Here is a 20,089-nt window from a genome sequence, read left to right on the forward strand (position 1 = left end):
ATAAACATTATTTTATCTTTTATATAATGTTAGGTATATTTAAAAAATATTTCCTTACATTTTTTCTTTCAGTGGATGGTTAGAACTATTGCTTGAAAGATAAGTATTTAATACAGGCGTAGAAAACTTCGGACACCACACTGCCTTTCCATGACGAAAATATAACAGTTCAAAATAGGGATGAAACCTTTTAATCGACAGCTGATGATGGACACTGTATATGTGTCCGAAATATTCAGTTAATTTTTATATTTGTTTCACTGTCGATTAAGAGGTTTCATCCCTATTTTGAACAGTTATATTTTAATGCAGGCATGTACGCGATTGTAAACAACAAACAAACAAGTACAAAACTCAAACGGTTACCTAACATTAATCTAAGAAATTATAGGCTAAATTGTCGAAAATGTTTGAATTTTGAGGAGGAGCAGAGGTCTTAAGTCCTCCGTCCTTTTGCGCCTGCCTTGTTTATGGTGATCTATTGGTCTTTTGAGAGGTTTCTTATTTTTGCAAAATAAGTCTCTTTTAATACAAATCACTTTGAAAAAAGACAAACAGCTGGTATATTTCAGCCAGTGATGCCAATGCACTGCCAAATGGGGTAACTGGAATTTTTTCCGATTTTTTAAATGATGATAACAAAATTGTATTTCTAAAAAAAAAGTGTGGACCAATTCAACCTTCGTCCCCTCTAGCTGGGGTCCGTGCAGCCAGCTGCTTAGTAAATGACGCACATTTCTTAGTTTTCGTACTGACCAGAAAAACTCTTGTTAATTAATATTCTACCTCATCTTATAATTGCTAGTCTATTGGAAAATGTCAAGAGAGAAAACTTTCCCACTCTAACATGGCTTTAATAAGAATCAGAATCTCAAAGTGCCACTAATAGTGCAGCGTTACGAAAAAGAGCTAGCAATATTCAGAATTTGCTCAATATTAATTAGTTCAAATTTTAGTTAAAATAAAAGGAAGAGGAATGTCTTGATCGAGTCAAAAATTTTCTGACCAAGGTATTTTGAGAAATAGCCACCTCAACCCTATTTGGGAATTTCTGTCCGGATCAGGCTCGAACCGAATGTGAATTTTAAATAGGCCTGTTCTAGGTTTAATGGTAATTCATTTCCATTTCCCCTGAGTGTTGTTCGGTTATCATTTACACATTTATAGTAATTATTTTGTGTTTGAAGTACTTTCGTTGATTAAAAAGTAGTTAGGACTACGTTATGCTACTATATACAACGTAGAATAGGTTTAAAAAGACGTATGCAAACGGCCTTTTGAAAAAAATCTGCTCTTTTATTTTTAGTCTGAGGCTCATCATTTTAACGGATCTTTAATGCAAATATCATTTTTGTGTATTTCTTTTTTATTACCAGTATTGAAAGTAAAATTTCTAAAATTTAGGGAGAAAATATCAAGCTGGTTTAAGCACAGATATTAAAATTCAAATATATTTTTGGAAAGAAACATTGATATTCAAATAAGAAAGAAATATTTTGAATTATTTTTAAAATCGTGTTTGTTTTCTCCAAAACTATTCAAATTCGTACAGCATGGTAGTTTTTACAAGAATTACTGAGAACTGTTGGAAACTGTGGGGAAATCTTAGAATCGGTTATGAAACTGACATAACCTTCATAATCAATAACCCTGATATTCTGAATTGTCTAAACCGTAAATCCAAGTAAAGACTTGCAAAACTACGAGTAAAGATCTTGTTTGAGAAAATTAAAATTTTGATAATTTAAAGATAGATGGGGATAACAGTTAATTTTTTTATATAATAAATAAATTTTATATAATATAATAAATAAGAATTAAATTTTAAATGAAATAGACTAAATAAATTATAAATATAAGGGATACTACAAGTCCTTTTTTATCTTTGGTAACCCTTTTCTGACTAATCACTTTGAGTGCGTTTCCAAAATCTGGTGCTACTTATCTCATGAGGAAGAATACTTATTTAAGCGGTTAAGGCAAAAAATATCATCACAGATGATAAGGGTTAGTACCTTAAAACGGCTTATTTGCTATTTTTCTACTGTCTTATTGGAATACTACCTTGCAAGAACAATTCTATATTTCTGAGACTTTTCCACAGGACACCCCACCCCTCATTTTTTTTTAGAAAAGGCGAAAAGAACAAACATAAAAATGAAAATTTGTGTCTTTGTCATGCTCTTTTGAGACAATACTCCTCTTTTCTCTTTAGTGACCTGTGGCATCTCTTATTTTCTGATGTCTCGGATTTTTTATATATTAATAAGACTAGGGTTATTATCACTCACAGAAATGCCTTGATGCTCATAAAATGAAAGCTAATGTCACAAGTCCTGGCGTATTAAAAAAACAACACAAAATCCACTATCTTTATGGATATACCTTAGGCAAAACGAATATAAAAAGCAAAATAGAAGTTGGGCAGGGACTTGGTATTGACGATTGGGGGTTTGGTAGGTTGCCCTTTGATTCATCCTTTTTCCCGAAGGTGGGTTATGAGTGACATTTCACCCTAGTTTATAGTAGAGATAAATTTCATGCATTTTTCATATCTTATTTAGCTAAAGCAATATTTAACTCTTTTAGCCTAATAGGAAAGCCTTGAAGCTCTTCATTCAGCGAAAAAGGCTCTTTTGTTTCGAAATGAGAATTTTTTTTCATTTTGTGTTTCAATTTATGGCCATGTTTAAGGTTTATTATACCTTTGTCTCAAGACAAACAAATTCCGCTAGGAAGTGCTGATTGAACTTTTTAAAATTTCACCCCATTTTCCTTATTGGTCAAAAGCAAAATGTAAGGCGGGCCTAAATAAACCAATGAAATTAATTTTTGTCTAAAGCTTCGAAGATTGAAATTTTTACACAGAGTTTTCTTCTGATTAGAATTTACGACAAAATTTCCGTCAGCGGTATTTAGTTAGATAATGGCAAGAGATTTTTTTTCTCTTAAACTTACAGTGTCTTATTGGAAATGTCCATATGTTCCAATATGTCCTTCAGCAGAGAAATAGTAATATATTCGTCTGCGTCTTGCAAAGCTTGGTTATCGACGGGTGAAGAGCAAATGAGCACCGTAATTCTCTAGCACAAAATGCCCATTTTTATGAAACTGTGACGACATGCATAGAGTGCATTTTAAAATTTATTGTTTTTCTACTTTTATATGGCACTTGGTATCTATCAAGTGACACTCTAGATACTAAGTACTTGGTATCTACAAAATGAGGTATTTTTAACTTATGAAGGAGTGATCGGATCTTATTAAAATTTGATGTTTTGAAGGATATCGTGTCTCAGAGCACTTCTTTTAAATCTGACCGGATTCAGTGACACTGGAGGGAGTTGGGGGAGGGGAGAAATCTTGGAAAACGCTTAGAGTGGAGGGATCGGGATGGAACTTGGCGGGGAAAATAAAAACAAGTCTTAGATATGTGATTCGCATAACGGGAACGGATCTGCTCTCTTTGGGGGAGTTCAGGGGGAGGGTTAATTCTGAAAAAATAGAAAAAAATGAGGTATTTTTAATTTACGAAGGAATGATCGGATCTTAATGAAATTTGATTTTTGGAAGGATATCGTGTCTCAAAGCTCTTATTTCAAATCTGACCGGATCCGGTGACATTTGGCGGAGTTGGGGGGACCTAAAATCTTGGAAAATGCTTTCAGTGGAGGGATCGGGATGAAACTTGGAGGGGGAAATAAGCACAAGTCCTAGATACGTGATTAGCTTTTGTCTTGGAAAAATCTTGGAAAACGCTTAGAACGGAGAGATCGGGATGGAACTTGGTGGGAAAAATAAAGAAAAGTTTTGGATACGTGATTCGCATAACGGGAACAGATCCGCTCCCTTTGGGGGAGTTTGGGGAGAGGGTTAATTCTGAAAAATGACACTGTCCCTCCTAAGTTTAATCCTGAAAAACTGAAATCCTTATAGCAACACGTGGAATTACCATATGTAATTTTATTTTGTAATGAATACTCGTACATAGATTGGGAAGTGATCAATATCATTCTTATGTAACCGGGTTAAACAGAGTCTGGCGAATGTGTAGAAATATATATAATTATAACCAGAATAATTATAAGAAGAATCGGTAGAAATAGACTGTACCTAATACTCGAGATAAAATAAGCATATCAGCAGGGTTAACAAAAGAGCATATGTTTTATTTCTATAAGAATTATTGTTTTTTATTGTGACAATGTAATTTTCATTAAGTAGTTCTTTAAATCCTTCATCTTCACTAAGTTTTCCTGGCCCTTCAATGACCTTTAAACCATGAAAAGATGCTTCTTGTTGCACGGCTATAATCTGATCTAGTTTTTGCTGACCATCGCTGTCTAATTGACCATATAGTCCTCTTTTTACTGAAATGTCAGTTTTGGGAATATTGTCCCATTTATTATATCTGTAAAACAAAATGAGTATCAAACAGTTCGTGGTAACAAACTGTAGTAAGGAGCGACCCGGCTCAATGGTAACCGAAACTCCTTAAAGCCGGAATTTAAAACCTTAAAACCGAAACGGAATTTCGATACCAATAGTTACATCAAAAGAATCTGATTTCAAATATATAAGTTTCATCAAGTTTAGTTATACTCATCAAAAGTTACCGAGCCTGACAAAACTCCCTAAAAAGTAGAATCATAGAATCTTAACGAAAATCACACCATGAGATTCAGCATATCAGACAACCCTGTTGTAGAAGTTACTAGCTCACATATACAAAAATGTGGAATTTCGTATTTTTTGCCAGAAGACAGATCACGGGTGCATGTTTATTTTTGTTTTTCCAGGGGTGATCGTATCGACCAAATATGCCTAGAATATTGCAAGAGGGCTCATTCTAAAGAAAATAAAAATTTCTAGTGCCCTTTTTAAGTGACCGAAAAAATCAGAGGGCCCCTAGACCCCCTTCCCCGCTCATTGGTTTCACAAAGTCAACGGGTCAAAATTTTGAGATAGCCATTTTGTTAAGCATATTCAAAAACCTAATAACTATGTCTTTGGGAACGACTCAATCCCCCACAGGCCCAGGGGGGAGAGGCTGCAAGTTACAAACTTTGACGATTGTTTACATATAGTAATTGTTATTGCAAAGGGTACAGCCGTCTTTTCAGGGGAATTTTTCACAGTGGGATTGGGGTGGGTCGGATCTTTCCAAGGAAGAATGTATCATGAGGGAATAAAATTTCCATTAAGAGAGAGGGGTGGCAGGATTTTCTAGCATTATTAAAAAAATAAGGTAAAAATAGATAAAAAAAAATGTTTTCGGCTGGAATTAAGGAGCAGCATTAAAACTTAAAACGAACAGAAAATATTATGTATATAAGGGGGTTCGTCTCCTCCACAATAACTTGCTCTTTAACCTAAAGTATTTTTAGTAATTTCTACTATTTATATCGAGGTCTTTGTGATTCAGGGGTTATTATTCAAGAATTGGGATGAAATTCGAGCTTTAGTGTTAAGACAAAGGTATTGAAGATTGGGCGAGCCTCCTCATATACGTAAGAAAAATATACCAAAATAGAAGTTCGTTAATTTAGTTAATTCGCAAGTTGCGTATATTATTACTAATAAAAACGTTCGAAAAAAAAAACAGTTCTAGTTGTATTTTTAAGTAACCACAATTGGAGGGCAACTAGGCCGCCCCCACCCCTTTTTTTAAAAGTATCCATGTCAAAACATGTATTAATGCAAAAACATTCCGAATTAAATTAACAAACATTTTTTTTTTAACTGCAAGTAAGGTTAAGTTTTAAGAAAACTTAAAACGAACAGAAACTATTCCGTGAATGAAAGGGGTTTTCCCCTCTTCAGACAATTAAATAAAAAAAAAGTTTTTCCAACTGAAAGTAAGGAGCGACATTAAAACTTAAAAAGAACAGAAATTATTCCGTATATGAAAGTAGCTGTTCCCTCCTCAACACCTAGCTCTTTACGCTTAAGTTTTTTTTCAAGTTCTCTTTCTCGCAACTCTACTTTTTAAAACAGTAAAAAACTTTAGCGTAAAGAGTGGGGCGCTGAGGAGGGAACAGCCCCTTTCATATACGGAATAATTTCTGTTCTTTTTAAGTTTTAATGTCGCTCCTTACTTTCAGTTGGAAAAACTTTTTTTTTATTTAATTGCCTGAAAGAACTATCAATTGGTCTAAATTGATCTAAAATAATTTATTAGGCCTGCCATTGGCATTGCTCAGCAGTTTTTCGAACTAATCACGCACATGATCAATAGAGTAAGTACATTAGAGTATCCTCTCGTATGAATAACACTGTTCTATGCAAAACTTTTCTAACCGTTTAAGAAAGTAGCCTTATTCTATGGAAATACACAAGTCTGTGACATAAAAAGATTTTCTTGTGCAAAATGCTCGAATGTAGCAAAAAAGAATAGGGGACACAAATTCTACAGGGGAGAATTTTATACAGTAGGAACTTTCTCTAATAGGGGTTTTAATACGAGGGGGGGGGGGGTGCTCCAAGGAAGCCCCTTGAAAAAGAGGTGGCAAATTTCCTTAACAATATTTGGAAAAATGACAAGAAATTAATTAAAAAAAGTAGTTTTTTAAACTGAAAATAAGGAGCAACATAAAAATATAAGATAAACAAAAGTTGGTGTTTAATAAAATCCTTATCTTAAGCTTGCTCTTTACGCTAAGTTTAACTTTTTGTTCCTATTCTAAAGAACGAATCCTGGAACATAAGGGATGTTTATTCGAATAAGAAGCTTTTTCTAAAAATCTTTAGCATGAACAGCAAGGAATTATTATTAACATTGGATTTACCTTTAACAGGATAGACTGAATAATAAAATTATACTACGTACATAATTATAAAACAATAGAGGAGGAAATTAACTTGCCTTCGGAACTGTCCCAACTTTCTCCTTTTATTTAACGCTGCTGCTTTCTTATTACCCATTATCTTCTCATAGAACAATATTAGATACAATGTAAAGAAACTTCTTTACAATATTAGATACGACCCAGAGATATCAACAGGCAGTTTACAGCTCTGATGAGTAACACCCAATCATATGTGTTCTCTCCCCAAAACCACCCACTGCATTGAATCTCCTGACGATAAACCCAAATTCAGCACTTGTGCGCCCTCTCGGATTCATTGAATATTCTCAATTTTCTGTTTTTTATAGAACTTTAAACTGCGTTTTTAAGACAAATTTAAGCAATATTGTAATTTTGACCACGCAAGTAAATAGATCAGGAAGTTCTGAATACAACGGTGTGTATATTGTTTTATTTTGATCGAAAATAAAGATATACAAGATTTTTAATGAGACCCTACTTTTCAAAAGTATTTACAAGGTTTTTTAAGGATAAAAAAAATAAGGAAAACTAAAAAAAAATCTAAGATTGAGATTTTCAAGAACACAGTCTTCGCTATCGAATGGTATCTCTATCTTAATCTTGTGGTGAAGTACAAAGAAATAGAAGCTTCCAGAAATTTAACATGGGAAATCGGAACAGGGAACATAAACCTTAAGGGTTTTGTTAAGTCAGCTTAAGGTTGGTTAAGGTTGACATAGAATAGTGCCCCCTCCCCTATATGTCACTTAGACTTTCAATTTCACATAATTTGTGCTTCTTTTTAGCTCTAAGTAACTCTGCCGTTCCAGCAGCTTAAAATCACCTCAGAACTTGGATTAAAAAATCCATGGAATGATGGATTTTTCCAAGTCTCTCTCCTCTATTCTAGAGGAAAGGTGGTTAGAGTAGGTGGCTTATCGACATAAAATATTTCAAGCACTCACAGTTGTTGAAAGGTGTTTCCAATGGAAAGGAAAAAAAAGCAAAGTTTATAAACAGACTTTTTAATATATGCTTTGAAGAAAGTTGGATATGATGATAGTAAATACGATATGTTGATTTAAATTTGGATAATTTTTTCATAATTTTGCTTTCGTATTTTTGTGCTGGTGTTCAGTGCTAAAGTTCTTTCTCTGCTATCACCATTGATAACAGCTCAAAAACTAACACGAAAACATTCCACCCAAAACGCCATTATTACTTGATAATCTCAAGAAAGTTTTGTTGAGTTTTGCAAAAGTATCTATAGCATAAAATGTTTATGTAATCTGCTCCTTTTATATGAAGATGTCTTGCAACTTAATTGTAGAATAGAAGAGCATAGTAAAAGAGTTGAAGCTTACCTTGACTGACTGATGAGCTTAGAGGTTGGTTCGACTATTTTATTTAGTTCACTTAAAGCTGGAAAAAAACATAAACCCCCAACGGAGAGCAGGGCTTTTAAAGTTGGATCTATTAGTAACAGAACATATACCAGTACATTTCATATGAAAGACAACCTGATTACGCAAACAAAACAGATTCTAAAACAAAGAATTGCTGATCAACCGCGGTGCGGGATGCCACCCTAACATTAGTACTTCAAAATAACCAAAAATGAAAAAAAATGAATAATGTTTTTTAGTATTCTGTCATTACATCTTTCTCGTGTCAATAGACAATCTTTAATGTTTCCTTTTTTAACTTCAACTGAGATTCTCTTGATGAATAAGTTTGAATTTTGTCTCGCAGCTTTAATTTGTTTGAAATTAATGCTATCTGGTATCTAATTGAAAATCTAGGCCTCTCGGATAAAATAAAGATACTTTGATATGTTCTAGAATACCTAAGACCCGAAGGATGGGGCGGAACCAATACAGACTTTTCTTAAAAATAAACCGGGATTTTGTATTTAAAAATGCCATATCGAAATATTAACTATTTTGTGTCTTTTAAATCCAACAAGTATAAGAAAAGAAAATAATATGTATTTTTCAATTGTTTTCAAATTTTGTTAGCTGATATGAACAAAAATTCGAGTGTTCTCACTGCTTTATTTTGAAGTACCTGTTATGGTTTTATGTGCACCTGAAAATCATTAAGATAAATAATTTTGGAATAATTCAAATGAATAGCGTTAAAAAAATAGGTAAATTACTTTCGAAATTAAAGAGAATTTTTAAACCTTTAAATCGCCAAATGATTTTGGAATGACAAAAAGGATCAAGAAAAACTCCTAAATAACAATATGTTTAAACTCCACAAATTCTATGCTCACTGATTTAAAGTTCCCAACAAGAAATTTTTGAGCAGCCCATTTTGAAAGACTGAAAATCATAAATTATGTTTTCGTAAAACTCGAAAACATAAATTTCATGAGTCATGAATCCCTTGAATTGACAGTCATCACCAAATTATCAATCAATCTTTTGCTTTAGGAGACACAGCAGTGCCATCTGTAAATAAAATTACATGACTACTATTTTCCTGCAAATTTCACAGAAGATCGTTAATATATATTAATGATGATAAAATTACAGTAGATCAATTATTATTTATGCCACATTTATTGTTTTTTTTTTATTTAATTGTATTATGCGTGCAATTTTCCGCCTTCTATGAAGTATAGCTGAACAAATACGTAATTTGAAAATATGGACCAGCGGCTCAAAAAGTACGCATCCAATACATTCTAGCAGATTAGTTGAAAGTTCATCATATTCAAATGAATTAATATTTTTTTTCTTGATAATATTTTGAAATTTTGCAAAAGTAAAACTGGGGTCAGAAATATGCTCGTTTCTTCAGTGTGAGAGGAATACTATTTATATGACCTATAAGTAGACAATACTAATTCTGCTGAAGCAATAGACTAGTAAAATAATCACCAAGCGTCTTAGCAATAGATTGTGGTCCTCTAACGTTTTTATTACCATTAATAGCAAATACCACCTCAGGTTGCCATTTTTTATTTCTTCCAATTTTTTATAAATCAAATTTCAAGTTTTTCAGGTTTCCATAAAAAGCTCTTTCACTTTCTAAAAAGCCTTTCCAGAAGATTCTGATTTTTTTTTTTAAGCACATTGTGTTTAATTCTACGGGATAACATTTGATATAAACGATTTTATTTCATTGTTAGCCGCTAAAGTTATTCATTTATCCAAGGTTTTCTTGGAGTAAGTTTCTATCCTTTTCGATTTCTATACAGGCAAAAGTGATCAAACTTTTTATTCAATACGCTGTAAAACTCTATTTGTTTGGATTCATTTTAATGATTACTTTACTCCACTCGCTCTTTTTTTTTAATTTTGATAAATTTCCTGCGAAAAATTTCTAAGCTTTATTTGACCTTTTTCATTATAGGGGGAATTATCGGAAAATATCAGACATAATTATACAAGGGTCAGATGAATCACCAGGAATTACAGATGTGTAAATGGCGCTATAACGTAAATGAACACTATTGACTAGTGAAAAAGGTGCATTAGTTGTTTTGGATGGCACAAAACACATAGATTTTAATCCATGAGATAGTGGGCATTCAAATACCGTAAATATTTCTGTCTACTATAATCTGATCTGCAGATACATTAAATTTCATTAAGATTTATTAAGGGTTATTTTAAAATCTATCTGGCTAGCTGATGAATTACGAAAATAACTGATTACAAGCTTCTGATTATTTTGGAAAGAACATTCAACAACACAGGATTAAAACGACATTTCGGTATCTGTTGACAAAAATTCAGTCATGCGCAAGCTGGTATGTGTTTTTCAATTAAAAATCCTTAGATAAATACTTTCAATTGAAAACTCGTCAGAAAATTGCCGCATAGGCCTAAAATATTTGCCTCTGAAGCCAATAAAACAGTTTCAATCCCATCCTGTGCAGTCCTCAAGTTCTGGCAATCCCAAAATGCTATCATCCTTGTATTTAGATTTTTCTCACCAGTTCATTGAAAAATAAATATTGATTTTATTTATCACACACACTACCAGTACCTTCATTATCCACCACAATATTTCGAAAAACTGCATGAAATAAAAGAGAATCTTGCTCAGATTATTTTAACCTTGAGGAAGGAATTTCACAATTATCTCTATCCACTGCCAAATATTGCTCCCATGCCAAGAGCCACCCCATGCCCTGCAAACAAGAGTAGAAGGTAAAACAAATTGGAGCAACTAAGAAAAGAAAAGAACGTAACCGTCATTCCTAGTTGCCTCTTTCAACACCGTTACTGTGCAAAAACTCTGTGTAGATAAAAAAAAGAGAAAAAAAGTAAGAAAACAAATAATAGGCTTCAAAACACAACAACACTAAACACTTCAATTATTTTATTTTTTTATTCATAATATCTGGGTGCTTCAGCTATTAAATTATAATATTGTATCGTTGTAACATCAAATGGAGCGCGTCTCCTCTGGCATTTGTAAGATTTTACATATCCAGCATGACACCACCAAATGCGTGTTTTTTAATTGAACGGTCAGGTCTTTTCACAAGCAAGTTGGGAGGAATTCCCTTTGGTATCCATTCATGACATCCTCGAACGTTTCAAAATTTATCACGTTTTACCAAAAGCAGCTTTCGTACTTCATGACTGTTGGCTGGAACATCATTGTTGATAAATAAGCTCCTGTTCTTTCCTTGGGATGGATTATCCTTCAGCTTGCCAGCATTTTTTATTGTGCCAAAAATATTATGTTCTCTATTCAGTGCTACCATCAAAAATTTACACGTGCTGTCATGCTGTGTGGCTGTGAAATTTGCTTATGGCCTTACTAATCCATGACGAATTATTCCCAGAATCCGATCGAAGCAATCTTCATTTTTTTCTTTTTAACTCGATTGTTTCATGGGTATATGTTTTTATTTTCATTTTTCATTTGCAGATTTTTCATTTTGAGTCTTTTCAATTTTCAGTTCAGTCCAATATTCATCTAACTTGTTTGTAACCAATGTTCTTTTTCTGCGTTACGGGTCTTTGCAATAAGAGTTTCTAATTGACTGCCACTTATGGCCTTTTTTCTTTACAACATCAAGACTTCGCTTATAGTCCGCAGCTAATATCGACATTTCCCGTTTTGGGCTAGAACTGTCTCCTGAGGTGTCAAATGTACTTTTCATACCTTCTTGTTTAGTGTGTTTCTTTTTACCTTCCATCATGGATTATTTCAATAATCCTTGAAATAATGTTGTCACATAAATTTACACAAAGAGTCTGAAACATATTTTACTCTGATCAAACTATTGAACGATATTTTTCTGCTTCTTCGTACTAACACTGATTTATCTACGGCTGTACCACAGTTGTTCTGTTTCTTTCCTTGTCTAAGATACTCACTTGACATTTTTAGTTCGGAATTTCCTGGCATTTCTGTTGTCTATTTTACATCTTTACCAGCGTACAATTTGGCAAACCCTACAGCAAGTCGAATGAAGGGGGCAAAAATACGGGGAAGCATAAAAATGGCAGCTGAAGGAGCCTTACGTGTATATCAAGAATGTGAAAAAATTGTCGAAGGAAAAGGTAAAACAAGTTTTTTATTTTTTCATATCGCAACTGTGCTTTTGCTCTATGTCTACCTTTCAGATAAACTGGATTATTTCTCCTTGTTGTTTCAAACGCGAGAGTTATATAAAGGGTTACGATAATTCATTCCTGTATATTAAAAGGCAGTGCTCGTACGTGCAATTATTAGACTCGCTTATATTGTTTTTCTCTCAAATTGATCGTTAAGGTCCAGACTGGATGCATTACGCTATTGTAGTTTACATTTGTTGCGTGAAAACAAGTTAAATTTCTAGGAAAATGCAAATGCGTAATTATTTTGTGCTGTATTTAATCTTTGGAAATTAATAATGCTTGTAGTAAGCATTCACCACGCTTAAATCCAGCCTTAACTTTTAAATGAAATTTCTGGTTTCCTGAGATGACTTTTAGACTCTATTGGTCAATCATGAAAATTAGGAAAATCCCCATTGACGCTGTGTAATTCTTTCACAGAGGAGTGTTTTGCTTCATTGGTACGTATCACTTGTGAAGTTTTTCACTCAGTGTGTTTTTCCTTTTACTATTTTCTGTTGCCTCAGAATGTTTTGTTTTGTATTTTGTTCTCCTGTTAAAAAGGTGTCCGCATGGAAAACCAAAATATTTACATTTGATTTTTAGTCATAGCATTGCTGAGCAACACAACTGCTTTCGCATCTGTTTTTCTCGTGGTCTTGTGACCAGTGGTCTTTTGCTCCGAAGTGGTTAGAGATGCAAACTCCAAACCATTTCTGAGTATGGGAACCGTGAAACGAGGCAGTAAACGTTCCATTGATCCGTTTGCGAAGTTTCTAGTACTTTTCCAGAAAAAGAAAGATGCGATCGTTTTTTTTCCACGTTGTACATTGTGTCAAAACAAACTATCATACCTGGAAGAGTAAATTTTTTCTGAACATCTTTATATTGTACTATTGAAGAACGTTTGATTGTTTTTCAGAGAATCTAGGAACAAAATTCTGTTCATCTTCCAGATTTTTTGGAATTAGTTGTGGAAAAGTTGATCTCGAATTTTAAATTCCGATTTTTTTGGTTGTTTTCGAGAAGCCTTGATTTGACGCCTCGTATATTCTAATTGAGTGATGCTATTTAAAGTATGCAAGAACTTTCTTAAATACTTAGTTACTTTGTTCACTTAATAGTTTCCAATGTTGTCAGGACTCGTCATTTTTTGATATCCTAGAGGTAAACTTTTTTTTATACTAGTTATAATTTATTTTTTACCAGCGTGGATAGATAGATCTTGATCCTCTAAGAACTAGAGCTGACGTTGGTTTTTTCAAAATACAATTTCTTCAGTGACTTTTCTCTATTTTGAAGTTACGATTTTGCGAATTCAGTGCTTAGCTTCGAAACTATACTTAAATATACGAAAGTATTCGAAACGAGACTATACTATAAGTGAAACCACTTTAAATACCAATAGAGCTTCATATCATCTCTTTGAAAAATGAAGCGAACTTCACATTTCGCTCGTCAATCTTTGGGAAATACTGCCGTAAATGCTGATTTCAAAGCAAGTGAATAACGATTTTTTTTCAAAATTTTTGATTTTTATGTTTATCATACTTTAGACGTTTATCGCCGTAATAAGTAAAAAAGAATGCATACGCTCCTCTATACCTAAAGATGAGCTGTAAATTAATGACTGATTTCCAAAGTTTTCATAGTGCATCGATTTCCTTAATATATTAGAGGCAACTTTTTTTCTAGACAAAAAAGAATTTGTTTCTGATGCATAGGCTATAGACCTGGAGTTGATCTTAATAATTTTCATGAATAAAATTCCTTATGTGAGCTTTTTTATTTTAAAGTTTTTATTGTTCGAATTCTCTAAATTTTATCTAGGTAAAACATACTTGCTTCGAAGTTTAAATTTTTAGAAATCCACTAACTTTTGAACTCAGAAAACTTCTTCGCTAGATCTTCACACTAAGTTCAGATTTCTTTGTTATTTTTCTCTAAAATGTTTGGTTTTCATGTTTATTATATTTTAGATGTATAATATCATAAAAATAAGCAAGAAGACATGTACTATTCTATATCTAAAAATGAACCGTACACTAAGAAGTAATTTCTAAAGTTGTTTTTCTGTATCGATTTCCCTGCAGTTCAGAGGTAATTTTTATTTTAGAAAAGATAAAATGTGACTTCCAACGCGGATAGACGGGTCTTGATCTATCCAGTCCTGCCCTGCAAGTCATGTGGACATGGTCCGTTATAAATTTTTGAATCATTATTTGGTCTCCAATTGTGGAGATTACAACACTGATAGACTATCAGCATTACCCTTACTGTATGACTGGAGTCGATCCTCTCTGCTGAGATTGCAGCATTAATATGGTCCGAAAAATAACTTGACGGAATCCTCACCACCCATGTAAGAACATAACATCCTTGGGTGCTCTCTCTGCGTTGCAGTATCAAACCATTAACTGGAGCCAGCATTAGTTTTCCAAAAATAAAATTCGTTTTATGATTTCCAAACTTGAAGTTTTGATTTGAGAGTTTGCTGTAATTTGTCAGATGTAATTTGTCACCCTACCCTTGAAGGTATCAATTCTGAAATTTTGGGGATTGTTTTTTTTAAGTCTTAATTCGATGACTCTTGTACATTAATTGAGTAATATTACAAAAAGTTTGCAAGATGATATAATCTCTTCTATATACAAGATTGCTATGTGCGCTTAAAAATAATTTCCAATGTTGTCATGGGCATCAGAAAATACGAAAAGAAATTGTATCTTAAAAAAAAAAAACTATTAAAAAAGTAAATTTAACGTGAAAGAAAAATATTTGTTATGAAATTTAATTGATTTTATTGCTTAACCATCATACTGCAAAACTGTCCTCCTGCATCACAACCATTAGTATGAACAAAAAATTAAAACGAGTATTATGGCTTAAGAATTTTTGTGTAATATGTTGATGTTTTTTTGCAAGTTGTGAGTATGCTCGAAACATTTGTGCCAAAATCTTTTTTTCATGATGGTTCTTAATTCCTGCATCCAAGTTACACTCTCGTTTTTTATGGCACTTGGTATTAACCAAGTGACATATAGCAAACGCAAATTCTGTCGGTCTGTCAGTCCTGGTTTTGCTACTTTAGGCACTTCCAGGTAAGCTAGGACGATGAAATTTGGCAGGCGTATCAGGGACCAGACCAGATTAAATTAGACAGAGTCGTTAACATAACCGGAACGCATCCGCACTCTTTGGGGTAGTTGGGGGGGGGGGGGTAATTCTGAAAAATTAGAAAAAATGAGGTATTTTTAACTTACGAACAGGTGATCGGATATCAATGAAATTTGATATCTAGAAGGATATCGTGTCTCAAAGCTCTTATTTTAAATCCCGAACGGATCTGGTGACATTGGGGGGAGTTTGGGGAGGGAAACCTAAAATCATGGAAAACGCTTAGATTGGAGGGATCGGGATAAAACTTGGTGGGAAAAATAATCAGAAGTCTTAGATACGTGATTTACATAATTGGAACGGATCCGCTCTATCGGGGGGGGGGGGGGGTTAATTCTGAAAAATTAGAAAAAATGACGTATTTTTAACTTACGAACGGTTGATCGGATCTTAACGAAATTTGATGTTTGGAAGGATATTGTGTCTCAGAGCTATTATTTTAAATCCCGACTGGATCTGGTGACATGGGGGGGGGGGGAGTTGGGAGGGGGAAACCTAAAATCTTGGAAAAAACTTAGAGTGGAGGGATCGGGATGAAACTTGGTGGGGAAAATAAGCACAAGTCCTAGATACATGATTGAGATAACCGGAACGGATCCGCTCTCTTTGGGGTAGTATGGGGGGGGGGTAATTCTAAAAATTAGAAAAAATGAGGTATTTTTAACTTACGAACGGGTGATCGGATTTCAATGAAACTTGATATTTAGAAGGATATCGTGTCTCAGAGACCTTATTTTAAATCCCGACCGGATCTGGTGAAATTGGGGGGGGGGGTTGGGAGGGGGAAACCTAAAACTCGGAAAACACTTAGAGTGAAGGGATCGAGATGAAACTTGGTGGGAAAAATAAGAACAAATCCTAGATACATGATTGACACAACCGGAACGGATCCGCTCTCTTTGGGGTAGTTGGGGGGGGGGGGTTAATTCTGAAAAATTAGAAAAAATGAGGCATTTTTAACTTACGAACAGGTTATCCGATCTCAATGAAATTTGATATTTAGAAGGATATCGTGTCTCAAAGCTCTTATTCTAAATTCCGACCGGATCTGGTGACATTGGGGGGAGTTTGGGGTGTGGGAACCTAAAATCATGGAAAACGCTTAGATTGGAGGTATCGGGATGAAACTTGGTGAGAAATATAATCAGAAGTCTTAGATACGTGATTTACATAATTGGAACGGATCCGCTCTATTGGGGGGGGGGGGTAATCCTGAAAAATTAGAAAAAATGACGTATTTTTAACTTACGAAGGAGTGGCCGGATCTTCATGAAACTTCATATTTAGAAGAATCTCGTAACTCAGATCTCTTATTTTAAGTCTCAACCGGATCCAGCGTAATTGGGGGGGGGGGCAGTTGGGGGGAACCGGAGATCTTAGAAAATACTTAAAGTGGTGGTATCAGGATGAAACTGGATGGAAAGAGTAAAAACCTGTCTAAGATACGTGACTGACATAACCGAACCGGATCTGCTCTCTTTGGTGGATTGGCGGGGGGGGGGGGGGGGGTAATTTTGAAAATTGAGTTATTTGTAACTTACGAAAGGGTGACCAGATCATAATGAAATTTGATATTTAGAAGGATCATGTGCTTTAAAGCTCCAATTTTAAATTCCGACCAGATCCTGTGACATTGGGGGGAGTTGGAGGGGTAAACCGGAATTCTCGGAAAACGTGAAAATTGGGGTATTTTTATCTTACGAATAGGTGATCGGATATTAATTAAATTTGATATTTAGAAAGAATTCATGTCTCAGAGCTCTTATTTCAAGTCCCGACCAGATCTTTTGACATTGGGGGGAGCTGGAGGGGGAAATCTTGGAAAACACTTGGAGTGGAGGAATCAGGATGAAGCTTGGTGGATAGAATAAGCTAATGTCCTTGATACGTGATTGACGGAACCGTACTGGATTCGCTCTCTTTGGGGGAGTTGGAGGGAGGGGTTCAATGGTCTGGCGAGTTTGGTGCTTCTGGGCGTGCTAGGACGATGAATATTGGTAGGCGTGTCAAGGAGCTGCAAAAATTGACTCCGGCGGCGATAAAGTCGTTTTCCCAGATTCGACATTGTGGGGGGCTAAAGGGAGAGGAAAAATTAGAAAAAATTAGGTATTTATAACATACGAGTGGGTGATCGGATCTTAATGAATTTTGATATTTAGAAGGACACCGTGACTCAGAGCTCTTATTTTAAATCCTGACCGGCATTAAGCCTCTTATTTTCCTTTTAATCAATCTGTTGATTCATAGAATTTTGTTAGAGCTCATACCATATGATCTCTTGGCCCTCAGCTCTTCTTGGCTCGTCACCAGTGCCATATGAGATCTTAGCTCTTGTTAGTTTTAAACTAGCTCAGAATTTATTTTTAAAACCGTTATTTGTATGACTCGCTCCTGAGACGAAGGTCTGGAATACGTTGCTTATTATCGTATTTAATAAGATTACAATCTAATCTGGACAGAAACAGCGAATGAATTTTTCTGCCGTTGTGCAAATGAGTGCTTTTTAATGAAAAGACCTGTTAATGATGAACCAATAGAAATTGTTTTTGTTCATTCCTTCCTAGTCTTTCTTTTCCTAGGGATGTAGACTTTTTTCTAATTTTCCTTCTGTTAGCTCCCCTCAATTCAAGTTAAAAAATGTGTAGAAAGGTTTTCTTTATTATTTTGTTATCTAGTTGACCTTTCTTCGTGAAAAGATTCACTTGCCCAGCAACTCAAATCAAATGTCCCAGAAATGTCACTTGTTCTTTATTAACTCTTGCTTTCCTTCGGGATATAATCTTTTTTAACACTTTTTTGTCTTTTTGTTTAGCGACCCAGTATTTACATTTATATAATATTAAAAAAGTTTGCAACTGAATATAGAAAACTCTTTTTTATAATTATTTTATTTTTAAGTGGACCTCTCTACCTGGAAAGAATTAATAATGCAGCAACTTAAATCAGACTTTGTTGAAGAATTAAAAAGCATCGTTTCTTTAGAGCCAGTAAGTTTTTTCCATCTTCATCGAGTTTATTTAAAAATCTTTAGTGCCATTCTACGTCTATGAAGCTCATAGAGCTCAAGAGCTGATAGTGTTTTTTAAGTTGCTGAATAGATTTCGTTTTGTTGGAGTTGGGATCTGTTTTTCTCACTGTCTGTTGACAGTTTTTTTTTTCAAAAAGCGGGTTTAAATTTTTGGTTACTCTAGGCAAGGCTGTAGCCAGGAATTTGTTCGGGTATGGAGGGATGGTATAAAAAAGCTTTAGGAACACATCAAAAATTTGATTGTATACCTTTTTGTTACGTTTTTACAAGTTGGTCAAACATTCGGGGGAGGGGAGGTGGCGGTCGTCAACCCCTCCCCCTCCTGGATACGGTCTTGCTCTGGGCTGAACTTTGTTGTTTACTAGGTTGTAGCGATCGCTGCAACTATGAAATAATACTTGAAAAACTTTGATAGGATCGGGCTTATCGACTAGTAAACCTTTTATGCCAAACCTTAAATCTTTGAATTCTCAGCAAGAATTCATATTCTCTAGTTTCATTTTTATGCATTTTCCTTTGTAGAAACTAGCCTAATATTTATTTTTATTATATTTTATTTTATCTGCGTTAGCTACTAGCAGCTATCTCAATCAAAGGGTAAAAATACAATACCGCGAAATGAAATGGCACCAAAAATTAAATTACATCTATATAATAAATCTTTGCGCTATTTGCAATTTTTTGTTTGTTTGCATCACAGTTAAGGTTTTAAACTGTCCGAAAGTTAACCGTGAAAAAAAATTAGATAAAGAAAAGAGTGTGAAAATAATACTTATACATTCTGGATGGAAAATTGTTATCTTATGGTCAAATTGGCCTCTTGACGTGTCATATCGTAATCTAAAGGAAAAACCATACTTAATCGGAATGAGTTCACCACTGTGCTGGTTTTATAAACTCGAAGCTTAACTAAAGGACTAAAGACGGACTAAAGAAACTTAACTAAAGAAGCTTTATAAACGTTAGATTGGCGTTTGACTGAGTTGATAGGGAAATATTGATAAGGAGCTTAATAGATATCGGGCTACCTAGCTAAAACTTATGATAATAATCATAATGTATGGTAGAGAGGGTAGCTGTAAGGGCTGGTAGGCGGATAATAAAAGGCAGACTAGGATAGAAACAGTGGTGAGCTGTTTTTTCATCCATATATAAATTATATAGAGGAGTATTTAAAATGGAAAAAGAATATGTAATGCTGCTGACAATAAATATTTATTACTGTCTGCAAACGATATCATGCTACTAGCCAATAGTAATGAAACCTTTAAAAACTCCTCGAATGAATGAATGAATCAGATTGATTTCATGTTCTTAATTAAATAAAAAAAACTAATTTTTTTAGCTGAAAGTAAGGAGCGACATTAAAACTTAAAACGAACAGAAATTACTCCGTATGTGAAATGGGTTGTCCCCTCCGCAATCTCTCGATCTTTACGCTAAAGCTTTTAATTTTTTAAAAACGTAGAATTGTGGCAAAGAGTCAAACTTTAGCGTAAAGAGCG

At 34.2% G+C, this 20,089-nt stretch overlaps 1 protein-coding gene across 2 annotated transcripts in view; it reads left to right on the top strand.

The window, feature by feature from the left end:
- Positions 1 to 20,089, top strand: part of LOC136030974 (guanine nucleotide-binding protein-like 1) — a 106,244-nt gene that overhangs the window by 50,472 nt on the left and 35,683 nt on the right. For both annotated transcript variants that reach the window (XM_065710137.1, XM_065710129.1), the window contains exons 7-8: positions 12,171 to 12,343; positions 18,455 to 18,543. In XM_065710137.1, coding sequence (XP_065566209.1) covers positions 12,171 to 12,343; positions 18,455 to 18,543 — 262 coding nt within the window. The remainder of the gene's footprint in view (positions 1 to 12,170; positions 12,344 to 18,454; positions 18,544 to 20,089) is intronic.

The sequence above is a fragment of the Artemia franciscana genome, chromosome 1 (assembly GCF_032884065.1).
Source record: "Artemia franciscana chromosome 1, ASM3288406v1, whole genome shotgun sequence".
Lineage (NCBI taxonomy): Eukaryota > Metazoa > Arthropoda > Branchiopoda > Anostraca > Artemiidae > Artemia > Artemia franciscana.